This window comes from Muscardinus avellanarius (genome assembly GCF_963383645.1).
Source record: "Muscardinus avellanarius genome assembly, chromosome: 22".
In the NCBI taxonomy this organism is placed as follows: Eukaryota; Metazoa; Chordata; class Mammalia; order Rodentia; family Gliridae; genus Muscardinus; species Muscardinus avellanarius.
In genome coordinates, this window is record NC_137808.1 from 7,512,453 (window position 1) to 7,525,662 (window position 13,210).

The 13,210-nt window shown below is 47.6% G+C and overlaps 1 protein-coding gene across 1 annotated transcript in view; it reads right to left on the reverse strand.

Moving 5' to 3' along the window:
* SLC6A11 (solute carrier family 6 member 11) overlaps positions 1–12,622 on the reverse strand; it is a gene marked incomplete at both ends in the record, with an annotated part of 99,397 nt that extends 86,775 nt beyond the window's left edge. The window contains 4 exons of the mRNA XM_080718118.1: positions 4,946–5,036; positions 8,288–8,428; positions 8,553–8,687; positions 12,391–12,622. Coding sequence (XP_080574244.1) covers positions 4,946–5,036; positions 8,288–8,428; positions 8,553–8,687; positions 12,391–12,622 — 599 coding nt within the window. The remainder of the gene's footprint in view (positions 1–4,945; positions 5,037–8,287; positions 8,429–8,552; positions 8,688–12,390) is intronic.
* Positions 12,623–13,210: the final 588 nt, after the last annotated feature.

Sequence of the window (13,210 nt, forward strand, 5' to 3'; positions counted from 1 at the left end):
GGATGGTCACTCAAGCACATGCCTTTAGCCGTCCTCAAGCTTCTGTGGCTCAACAGATCTTCCGAGGCTGCTACGAACGTCTCACACAACCCCTGTATGCCAAGCTCATCCCTGGGGAAAGATGAATTGGAGCTGTCTGATAAGAAGTATCCCTCAAAGCCAGGCATTGTGGTGCACACTTGTAATTCCAGTTTGAGAGAGGCTGACACGGGAGGATTGCAGATTTGAGACCAGCCTCAGCTACTTAGCGAGGCCCTCCACACCTTAGTGAGACCCTGTTTCAAAATAAATAATAAAAAAAATAGGGTTGGGGTGTGGCTTAGGGTAGAATGCCCTTGGGTTCCAGGTTCCATCCCCAGTAACACACACACACACACACACACACACACACACACACCCTTTAAAGGTGCAAGTGTGGTGCCAGAACTGGAATACTTTAGGTACAGAATTCAGCACTGCATAGACAGTACAGATGCCATCTGAAGAGAAAATCAGAAGCATGAGCTCATTCTCCCATGCACATTCATCTAGAAGGGCCAAGTAGCTGGCAGAAAAAGATCTTTACACATGAGGATACAGACAAGCTGCCCCTCCACACCACATGGTGTCCAAATAAGTGGGCAATATGGATACTGCACAGGAATCCTGGGACTCATCAATGCACTTGAATGTAAACTTTAATGATGGTGTCAGCTGAGTTCTTATCACAGCCTCCTTGACTCTTCATATATATATATATATATTTTTTTTTTAAATTTTTATTTTTTTGTGGGTCTGGGGATGAAACCCAGGGGCATTTGACCTCCAAGCTATACCCCCTGCCCTATTTTTTATTCTTTATTTTGAAACAGAGTCTCACTAAGTTGCAGAGGGCCTCCCTAAGTAGCTGAGGCTGGCTGCGAACCGCTGTCCTCCGGTCTCAGCCTCCTGAATGCTGGGATTATAAATGTGCGCCACCACTCCCGCTCCTTCTTATATTTTTTAGAATATATTGTGTGCCCGCCTGCTTATCTGTCTGTCTACCCATCCATCCTATGAATATTCATTAGTGGCCTTCCATAGCCTGGCAGCAGTTAGTAAAACCAGGCAGGTGCTGGTTCATGACTGTACTGGGAATAGACAATGGACAGATATATTAAATAAATAATGCTTAAGCCTGGCATAGGAGAGCCGGCCTATAACCCCAGTACTTGGGAGGCTGAGACAGGAAGGTTGCAGGTTTGAGGCCAACTTCAACAACTTAGCGAGGCCCTCAGCAACTTAGCAAGATCCTAATTCAAAAATAAAAAATAAAATGGGGCTGCCTGGAATTGCAGGCATGTGTCATCATGGCTGGATCAGCAAGGCATTTAAGAAGACCTAAATAAATGGAGAGATGGCTCTGCCACACTCACGGACAAAGAGGCTCAATCATAAAGATGTCGTTTTTCTTAATATTAACCTAAAGTTCAAGAGACTTCCAATCAACATCCCCACAGAATTATTTTCTTCTTTAGGGTCACTGTTGTTGTTAAACCTAACAAACTGATTCAAAAAGTCCTTTGAGACACGAAGGCCATTTTGGGAAAAAACAAATTGAGGGGGTTTCCTTACTAGAGATGGTCTTACAATAAAACGACAGGCATATTATTGACACAGAGATATACAAAGAGACCAATGAATTAGGACAGAGAACACAGAGAGACCCCAAACGTGTCTGTGCTTTTTAGGAGAGAGAGGTTTTTTTTTTTTTTTTTTTTTTTTTTTGAGGGTCTGGGGATGGAACGCAGGGCCATTCTACTTCCGAGCTACACCCCCAGCCCTATTTTTTATTCTTTATTTTAAAACAGGGTCTCACTGAGTTGCAGAGGGCCTCACTAAGTAGTAGCTGAGGCTGTCTGCAAACTGTGATCCTCCTGTCTCAGCCTCCCGAATGCTGGGATGACGAGCGTGCCCACCGCCCGGCTAGGAGAGTGAGATCTAAACAGCAGCATTGTGAGTCAGTAGAGAAGGAAAGGACGACCAGGAGATACTGTTGGGGAAACTGGCTGTTTACATAAAAAACAAAACAGGATTCGTACCTTACATGCAAAATAAATTTCCATATGGATTATACTCCTAAATGTGAAAAACAACCATTTTGAAATTATTTTTGTGTATTACTGAGGATTGAACCCTGGGGCATTCTTCCTCGGAGCTATACCCCAGCCATATCTTATTTATTTAGAAACAGGGTCTCATTTAGTTACCACGAGCTGGCCCGAAACCTGTGATCCTCCTGTCTTAGCCTCCCAAGTTTTGGAATTACAGGCCTGTGTCACCATGCCCAGCCAAAACCTTGAAATTCTTAAAAGGAAAATAAAATTTACAACTTTAGGGTAAGAAAGTCATCTTAAATAAGACACCAACTGTGCAAACCAAAAGAAGAAATTGACAACTCTGACTCCTATTGAAGTGAAAAGGCTGTGCCCCAGAAATACATAAGAAAGAAAGCCACACACGGAGAAGAGATACTTACAGCACAGTAATAATATCTAGAGTATCTTAAGAATTCTGAAGATATTAAATAGCAAAAAGAGAGGGAGGGAGGGAGAGAGGGAGGGAGGGAGGGAGGGAGGGAGGGAGAGAGAGAGAGAGAGAGAGGGAGAGAGGGAGAAAGGCTCAACCTCACAAGTAATTAGAGAAATGCAAACTTAAATAGTGAAATACCATTTCACACCCATTCCACTGACAGATGAAATACTGGGCAGATCAAGTGTTATGCAAAATGTGGCACAGCAGAAATCCCACACACTCATATTAGGCTGCAAATGAGAGCAATCCCCTTGCAGTATCTGATAGAACTTAAAGTGCATGAGCCCCACCCCCCAGTTCCACTCTTAGATGTTACCGTGGTTTGAATGTGGGCCTCACAATTCTTGTGTTGAAACATCACGGACGCAGTACAGTTAAAGGAGGGCTTCTGAGAGACGATTAGGTCACCAGGGCTCTGCACCCCTGAGTGGATTAATGCCATCATCACGGGAATGAGCTAGTACTGGGGACGCTAGGATGAGCTGGTCCTTCTCTTGGGTGAGTGTGCCTCCCTATCCCTCTCTTCTCCTAGGAATGACACGGCAGCAGAGCCTCGCCAATGCAGACCCCTTAGCCTTGGATTTCTCAATCTCTAAAGCCACAAGAAGTAACACTTTGTTCTTTGTAAAGGACCCAATCGGAGGCACTGTGTCATAGCAGCCTTAAACAGACTAAGACAGGTACATCGCCTGCAAACACTCTGCACTCTAGCAAGCGGGACTAGACCTTCACACAGTGTGCTTAACAGCAACAGTAGGCAACAGTCAAAGCTCCCATGGAGGGCCTCAGCAAGCTGGCAAGACCCTGCTTCAAAATAAAAAATAAGACAGGGCCCCTGCATTCCATCCCTACTACCAAACAGACTGGGATAAATACAATGTAGACTACTCATACCATTTTGTTGTTGTTGTCGTTTTGGTGGTACTGGGATGGAACCCTCCTTCCTCCGGGCTACAGTCCCAGATATATTTTTTATTTTATTTGGAAACAGGGTCTCCTAAGCCAGCAAGGTTGGCTTCGAACCTGCGCGATCCTCCTGTCTCCACCTCCCAAGTGTGGGGATTATAAGTGTGCATGTGTGCGTGCGACACCAAGGCCCAGCTACTTATACAATTTAATACTGCACCGGGCAAGGGGTGAAAAACCAAAGCTATATATATATATCAATAGAGTTACATCTCAAAACCAACACAGAGCAAAGAAACAGAGTTGTAACAAATGTAAATCATAGATGTCATTAGTATAAAAAAAAAAAACAGGTTAAGAGGTCAGACGGGGCAGCCATGTCTTTATCTCTAATCGCAGCTTCTCAGTGGGCTGAGGCAGGAGGATCCCAAGTTCAAGGCCAGCTTGGGTAATTTAGCAAGACCCTGTTTCAAAATAAGAAAAAAAAAAAAAAGCTGGGATATGGCCAATGGTAGAATGTCCCTGGTTTCAACTCCCCAGTGCTGCAAAAATAAATAAATAAAAAGAGAGAGAGAAAAGAGAAAGAAGGAAGGAAAGAGAGAGAGAAAGAGAGATAGAGAGAGGAAAGAAAGAAGAAAATAATTAAAAATTATGGGCTGAGCATGGCGGCACATGCCTGTAATCTCAGTACCTAGGAGGCTGAGACAGGACGACTGCAGGTTTGAGGACAGCCTCAGCAAAACAATGTAGTGAGACTCAGCATCTAGCAAGGCCCTGTTTCAAGCAAAAAAGGGGAGTGTGGGGGTGTAGCTCAGACATAGAATGCCCCTGGATTCAATCCCTAATACCACCATACACACACAGATACACAAACAAAAATAAAAATATAAATACACAAACACACGTGTATGTGCATGCATGTACGTGTGTAAGAAAGACCTGAGTACTATTTGAGATATAAGCTCACCATTTTCTGAAGTGCTTCCAGACAGTACTGTGAAGCTCACTTCTTCCTTAAGCACATTTAAAACTACCTCTTTGTGACCTCTGTGCATTAAAGTGGACCTCCTTCCTTTAGTATGCCACCTCAGAGGCCCAGCGCGAGCCAGCCGTGCCCCCTGGAGACTTCTGCTCTCCAGGCTAAATAGACCATCGACTCACTTTTTGCAAGCACGCTGTATCTTCTGTTTTGTTCAAAATGAATTTTTAAACTGTCTACCCTTTTATCAAGTATTTCCCGCCCTAATAAACAACTAGGCACGCTGACATGTTATCAAAGAATGAGAGCATAGTTCTCTTAGCTGCTCTTTCGGGAAACCTGGGAAGATCTCTGAGCTTCTAAAGCAGTCAAAGCCCACAGGTTCCAGGAAGTGCCGGCCAGGAGGGAGGGTCAGGCTCTGTCCAGGGAGCAGGACAAGGTCAAGACCAAGTGGGGAGGGACCGGGAGAGAGTCCCCATTCAGACTGAGAAGTGCTTCTCCACTTACTCCCAAAACTCCATGACCGGGGAGGTGGCGTTCTGCAGGAACACATGGCTATAGTTGCTCACGTTCAGCTTCTGAAACTCCACGCAGTTCTCTATGGTGCAAACAAGACAAGACATGGGAGAATATACATTAACCTTGGTGAGGGCCAAGCCCGAGAGAGCGCTGCAAGCCGGCGGTGCAGCCGGCAGCTCCACCTTCTCCAAGCAAACAGGGCTCAGAGCGTGCCGGGAGAAGGTCCATAGGTGTCCTGCCATAAGCCCAATCACAACTTTGTGAATTTTTCTTTTTTCCCCTCCACTTTTCTACTTAAGTCCCATGCTCCCAGAAGCACAGCCAGCAGGGGGACAGACCCACTTGGTGTCAGCACTTCCTTATCCTGTACAAACCATCCTGATTGTGTCTCCCATCTCTGGGGCAGGGATTACATCCTCTGTGTGAGGTTTTGCACACTGTAAGCGTTTGCATGCTTTGGGAGAAAGGGGCTATGAACCCGTTCTGTAAGAAAAGTGAAAAAAAACAAACAGGTTTGTGGCCCCCGGGGCGATGCCCCAGGTGTCTGCTTCCTCCTGTTCAGTGCTGACCACACTCTGCAGAGACAGGGCTGGGAGGCCTACACTGAGTCTTCAGGGAAGTCTTAGAAACCTGGAAATAAGTAAAATAATTGCGTGTGGTCTGGGCTTTCTTCTAGGGGAGAGGAGTCACTGGCTTTTATTGGATTCTCTAAAGTAGTGTTTTTCAAATTTCTTTCCCTAAAGTAAAAAAAAAAAAAAAAAAAAATTGCAGACACTCAAGGTTGACCAACTATTTTTAATTAAAATGATACTTAATCATGTGCAAATAAACATTGCACAAGAAAGTCTTTGTGACACTACTATTCACGCACCTTGAAAAGCAAATTTACAGTTCAGCTGAACTGTGGAACGGACACAATTTGAAGTGAGGCATCACATGGGTGTGTAGAATAAAGCCATATGGTGGAATTAAATTGCCTTTCAAAAGAAAAATGGTAAAAAGGTAAAAAGCAGGTATGGAGCATTTAGCTGGTTTATTCTTTCATTCTTCCATGGGTGATTCGAGCCTCATTTCTTTTTTTTTTTTCTTTCTTCTTTTTTTGGTGCTGGGAATTAAACCTAGAGGAATTCTACCTCCAAGCCTGGTTTTATTTCTTATTTGGAAATGGAGTCTCACTAAGTTGCTGAAGGCCTCACTAAATTGGCAAGGCTGGCTTTGAACCTGTGATCCTCCTATCCCAACCTCCCTAGGTACTGGGGTTGTAAGTGTGTGCCACCATGCCTGCTCCCCTAGCCCTGTTTTACTTTTTGATTTAAAACAGGTTCTCACTAAGTTGCTGAGGGTTTCACCAACTTGCCAAGGCTGGCCTCAAACCAGTGATCCTACTGCTTCACCCTCCCAAATACTAGGATTACAGACACGCACCGCGCCTGACTTGAGCCTCAGTCTACCATCAATGTTCTCCTGTCACCCTTCTGCAAACCTGGATTCCTATAGTTTGTTGAATTCAAAGTTGGACTTAGTACTAATGTTTTTCCCTCCCTCCCTCCCTCCCTCCTTCCCTTCCTTCCCTCCTTCCTCCCTCCCTCCCACCTTTCCTTCCTTCCTTCCTTCCTTCCTTCCTTCCTTCCTTCCTTCCTTCCTTCCTTCCAGGGTCTTACACATTCTAGGCAAGCACTCCATCACTGAGCTATACCCCAACAGACCAATCATGAATCAACCTCTCCTCTCTCTTTTCTTTGGCCTCTATCATTCTAGTTACCATGAATTTATTTTCAATTATCAACACACATGAAGTCAGGCAAAGTGGAATCTCTTGATCTGCAGTTATAAAATTTTAATCTTAATCTCTTAATCTTCAGTTAGAAGGTGGCCATGCCTAAAATTATGACTGGAGTATCCTCAACACACACACACACACACACACACACACACACACACACACACACACACTATAGAGGGCTCACAGGCCTCCAAGAACACATCCTTGAATTTGAGTTTGATAAATCTCTGTGTGAGGGCCCTGGCCAAAGAAAGGTTAAGAAGACCCAGTGCTCTGAAGAGAGACAGCAAGGCAGTCACAAAATGCAACTGGCAGGGAAGCAGGGCAGAGACACTAGGGCTAGAAGACAGTGCAGCAGTTCCTAGTTCTGATACCTTCAGCGCCTTCTTCCAGTGACCAGCATCCTACCCAGTGTGACTGTACCTCAGCCCTGGGAAGGACAGGCCACTTCTAGACACAGCCTCACATGGGTGAATAGCACAGGTGGTGAGTCAGTTAAAGTGTGCACCGCAATTCCAGGCCAAAGGCAGCAGCTCTGGCAAGGGCTCTGAAGCCAAGACTAGACTCAAAAGGAAAGAGAGCTATGATCGACTAGTGATGTCTGCTATAAGGACAGTCATCTCAGAAATGGGCGAGATAGGCATTCTCCTTCCCCAGATGGCAAAACTCAGTCCCGATGGGAGGACACACTGAAAAACAAGCAGTAACGTCAAAACCAAAATAACCTAAAAAAGTATCCACTCTGGGGAGGGTTGCTGAGCTCGAATTCCTAGCTGGCTGGACAGGTAAAGCAAATGCATACAAGTGAGAATAGTGAAAACTTGAGGACAGATGCACCACCCACCCAAAGGCAACAGCCCCTTCTTCACTGTGGCCATAGCTGCCGAGCAGAAATGGTACCAGTCTTTTAAATTTCCTGAGAGAAGTTGGAAGGCTGTATTTTTCACATGAAGTATTCTGACTTTTAAATTCTGGCAACCAACTACATTTTCCAATTTACTATTCCTTGTTCTAAAGATGGATCAGCCCAGCAACTTAGTGAGACCCTGTTTCAAAATAAAAAATAGGGCTGGAGGTATAGCTCAGCTGGTCGAATGCCGTTGAGTTTGATCCCCAGTACCAAAAAAAGCATCAGACTAGAGGCTCTCTTTCTGCAGCCCTTCATCTAGTCCGACACCTTCACCTTACAAAAGAAACTCAGAGAGGCAGGCGTAGAATTGGTGCTCTGGCCCTTGGCCCCTTGAATCACAGTCGAGCATTTCTTCACCTCCCCCAGTTCTGCCCCCAAAGAGCTGAATCTCTGCCTTTTGCAGAGAACTCCAGGAGCATCACCATTCTCAAAACCATGCCAGTCCCTGGGCCAACACTCAGCTTTGATTGTAACTCTACAGAATATATACCCAGACCAGGTGGAGTGCTGACCCCCAGCCTCGGAGAGGCTATGCCCAGGAAACTGGATTCAAGACAAAAGCTCAGAGCCGAAGGATGTAGCCCCCATCCCAGTGACCCAGCAGGCCCACTCCAGAGGTGCTCCCTGGAGGCCATACCTGTGTTCCATTCATGCCCACAGGTGGCCCAGGGGAGCTCGGTGGTAAAGCAGTTGCTCAGGTAGAAAATGGCCCACGCCAAGATGATGATGTAGTACACGTTTAGATGGGCCTCAATCACCTGCGTCGCATAGCCGATGCCTGGAATGAGAAAAGGGAAGGACGAAATCAGAGTCTCTGTCTTTCCCAAGGAGCCTTCAGCTACTCTTTGCAGCTTGACAATTCCTGGGGCAAAATTGCATTTTCTCATTAAATCGACACTTACCTTCAAATAAAGGGCAGATTTTCCTCCAACACGTAATGCCGCCTTCACTTGTGAACTGCCCCAGCGCCGTTTCCAGGAAAAAAACAGGAATTCCACAGCAAATAAAAAACACCACGTAAGGTATCAGGAACGCTCCTGGGGAGATGGAGAGGAGTAAGGTCAGTGCAGCCTCATCGCTTCATGTTCAACACAAGAAATCTTTCTTTATCTTTTATGATACTGGGAATGGAACCCAGGGGCATTCTGCCTCCAAGCTCCATGCCCAGCCCTATTTTATTTTTATTTTGACAGAGGGTCTCACTAGGTTGATGAGAGTTTCACTACTTGCTGGGGCTGTCCCCAAAACTGCAATCCTCCTGTCTCAGCCTCCCATATAATCGGGATTATAGGCCTTTGCCACCATACCTGGCTACAAGAAGTCTTTAATGGGTACCTACCACAGGCAAGACAGGATGTTCTCTAAGCGTGAGTCCAGGTTCCACCTGGGCACCAGAGCCTGGGTTGGTGCTGTGTGCCCTCTATGACCTACATCTCTGAGCCTCAACTTCTTCACCTGTAAAATAGAGCTTTTTTATTGTCTTTGAGGTACTGGGGATGGAACCTACACCCCAAACCCTGTTTTTTATTCTTTACTTTGAAACAGGGTCTCACTGAGTTGCAGAGGGCCTCACTAAGTAGCTGAGGCTGTCCGCGAACAGCGATCCTCGGGTCTCAGCCTCCCAAATGCTGGGATTACAAGCGTGTGCCACCACGCCTAGCTTGGCACTTTAATGCTTAATATCTACATGCTTGATCTCCCAGAACTCCTGTGAATTTATGATAAGAATGTAACAAAGTGTTTTACTTGTTTGATTCTCTAGTTTATTTGCTGATTTAAGTTTTTGTGTGTGGTATTGGGAATTGTATGTGGGGACATTCTACCTCTGAGCTCTATTCCAGTCCCCCGTTTTTTGCAATGGCCACTTAGGTTGCTGAGAGTTTCACTAAGGCTGGCCTTGGACCTGTAATCCTCCTGTCTCAGCCTCTCAAGTACTCGGATTACAGGTGTGTGCCACCATGTCTGTGGGTTCCCTAATTTAGACATCCCATCCCCCAGCACAAGTTAACTTTATTTATGCTTTGAATATTGCATCCTTCTTTTTAAATTCTGAAGTAATCGTAACAGGCTTGAGGAGGAAGACCCCTTCTTCTTAGAGAGTTACCTGGAAAAAAATCCTTTTCATAAAAAGGATTTGGGGGGAATTATATAATGAGCAGTACTGGGCTTCAAAGAGTTAAGTACTCTTTTGCACAACACCCAGATATAGAGTTGAGTTGTAAAGGTTTGCAGCAAGAATCTACCCAGCAAGGCTGGCCTAGGATCCCTGGGAAAAGACCACCCTAAGTTTTATTGCTTCTGTCTTGTAACAACATATCCATTACTTGGGCCTTTCTGCAAAACAAATTAAATAACTGAGGTGAACATGAGCTATTACAAGCAGAAGTGGATTCCCCCAAATCCCTCCTTCTCTTTCTCCTGCCTAATAACAAAGCATGGAAACATGCTATTCCTCACCATCTGATCTCCCAAGTGAAGGCTTTCACTGAAATTGCTTTCCGTTAAATGAAGCCTCTTTTGCTGCAAGGATTAGTAGCAACAATTTTGATCAGTCTTGATAGCAAAGCCCCATCTACCAGGTTTTGAAAGGGTCTTGGCTTTTTCTGGGCAAGTAACTAATTTAAAATTTCACATTGGGGAAGAAATACTTAAAACTGTTGTTGGGAACCTGAGTAGAGCCCTGTACGTATTTTTTTTCCTTTAGAGAGAAACAGTGGATGAACAGATTTCCCAACTATTTAAGAAAGCAAAAAGTGTGTGAAAGGGAAGAAGAGTATCTGTTTTCTGAATCTTAATCTAACGGATTAAAAAGCTGCAGCCATTTCTTGCAATTTACCTGTGAACCCTCGAGAGCCCAATAGATGACATTTTACAAAAGCCTCCTGGCCTGTGTATCCACAAAGCTAGTGCTGTAATCCTTAAAATAACTAATTCAGACAAAATAGGGTATCTGTGCACCCGACAGAGACTCTTGGCAAATTACAGAGGAAGAAAAAAAAATCCAACAATGACTCATTTTTAAATTTTACTCACTACAAACTTTTTTTTTTTAAATCGGTGGCAGATATTGTAATTAACCCAATTTACCCTTTAAAAAAATTTTTTTAGGAATAGTTTTTGTTTCGGCATCACAATTTCCTGGATGAACAAGGATGTGAAAACAATCTTTGCCCAGGACTACCTTGAAGAGTTCCCACAGATTTGGAAGGGTGCACTGCGGCTCCTCAGGGCGAGAGAGAGAGAGAGAGAGAGAGAGAGAGAGAGAGAGAGAGAGAGGAAGAGAGGGAGAGAGGGAGACAGACAGGGGAAGGGAGAGAGAGGCTTCAACAGCTGAAGTCACAGGGCATGTTTGGGGTCTCCACATCCACTCCGTTTTCCCTGCCAAGTTACCAACTGGCAGCCACTTCATTACCAGGGCAGAGTGGCCTGGAGTAGCCTGTGCCTTCAAGATGAATGTCTCCAAAGAAAGGAGCTGGCCTGAGCAGTACCCTTCCTGCACAGAGCCCTACACTGGCCCTGCTGGCCAACTTCTTCTCTGCCACTGCTTCTATGGTTTAAGGATTTGCTGGAGGAAAAGGTGGGCACCACAAAGAGACAGGAGGAATACACAGACACAGGCTTTTTCTTGGAGCAGCTGTGATAAGATCCCTTGCCATGGACCTGTGGGGCTGTCCTGATTGGGCCAAAAAGGAGAGGATCTCAGATGCACGGAGCCCCTTCCAGGAGTTGTACAAGTTGTGAATTCATGGCGGCCTCTTCTGGGAAACTGACTTGGGGATGCTGATATAGAAACGACTCTCCTCATCTTGCCCTCCTCTCCCCTTCCCCAGTCGCTAAGCATCTCCAAAACATTAAATCAGTGCTGTCACTCTTTACTGTAGGTGACTCCGAGTTCAGTAAAGAAACTGCTCTGTGCCAAGTCTTCCACCACAGAGGCCCAAAATATCAGCCCTGCAAAGGGGCTAATGAGCAGGCTCAAAAGGCCAGTCAGGAGAGCCAGCAGCAAAGTCTCACCTAAAAGTTCTCCCTGTCCAATCCCAACTCAAAACAAGGCCTCTGGTGCCAGAATCCCCCCCCCCCCGTCTTTTTTTTTTTTTTTTTTTAAGTACTAGACATTGAACCCAAAGGCATTCTCCCTCTGAGCAAGAGTCCCGGTCTTTTCACTTTTGTAAAGGTCTTGATAAGTTGCTGAGGCTGGCTCGGATCCCGCAATCTGTCTCGGCCTCCCAAGTCCTGGGGTTACAGGTGTGCGCCGCCACACGGGCTCCGAGTCCCATCTTAACCACTGGTTCACTGAGGAACTTCTCTGACCCTGGGTTTCATCATCTGCCAGACGAGTACGGCACTGCCTACCAAGGCGTCTATGGGGCTGAAATGAGATGAGACCGGGAAGGCGCAGGGTGCCCGACACTCCGGTAAGCACCCGGAGTCCCTTTCCAGCTAGCAAAGAGGCTAAATGTCTCCTGCGCAAAGCACCAGCCTGAGCAGCAAAGACCACAGGTTCCAGCTGTCAGTCGCAGGCGGGACTGGACGCGCCCGGCGGGCAGGTCCCCGAGCATCTGCAGGTGGCAGGCAGGCACAGGTGCGAAGCCCCGCGCGCATGCGCAGCGGAACAGGTGGGCCTGGCCAACCCAAAGGCAGCCCCCACGCCAGGTGGCCTGGGGTCCCGGGCGGGCGGGAGCCTCCAAGCTCAGGTCCCCGCTGTGCCCTCTCCTCCCGGCCGGCCGCAGGTCGCCTCACCTCCGCCGTTCTTGTAGCACAGGTAGGGGAAGCGCCACACGTTGCCCAGCCCGATAATCTCCCCGGCCACGCTGAGCACGAACTCCACCTTGTTGTTCCAGTGGCCGCGCTCGTGCACCTTCTTGTCGCGCACAGGCACCGCGCCCCCGCCGCCCCCGCCGAGCGCCTCGGACTCCCGCGCCTCCTCGGCAGCCTTCCCATTGCCCAGGGGCAGCGCCTTCTCCGCCGTCATGGCCGCGCTGGCTGCCTCGTGCGCCGGCCCGGCTCTGCGCCGCCGCCCCGGGCGGGCTGGCTTTTCAGGAGGCGCGAGCGGCGGGCGGGGGAGCCAGGGGGTGGAGCCGAGGGACCGGGCCAGGCCAGCGCCGGGCCGGGGCTGGGGACCCGGACGCGTGGCCCGCCCGCAGGGCGCCTACGCTGCCCCGGGAGCCTGCGCGCACCCAGCGCCCTGCGCGCCCATCCATCCTGCAGCCCTGCCCAATGGCCTGGAGGACCAGAGAGCTGGGACCACACAGCAGCCCTGAAGTTCCAGCACTCCCTGTGACCTTCCGAGGCTTGGATCTATTCTCCAACTTGAAAGCGCACACCGAGCACCTGTGGGTTCAGGAAACTGTAGGTCCTGACCTGATAGGTGGAGGTGGGCTAGAGGGGGCGTTTCTAACCAGCCCAGTGCTGCTAATACTTCCCGGCCCGGCTTCAAACCCAGGGCTGTTCACCCTGGTACCCACCGCTCTTAATAGGGTCAGTCCTGACAGTGTGGGGCTCAGTACTTATGTCTCCAGACAGACAAATCTAAGATGAATCTGCTGCTTCAGGTGTGTGT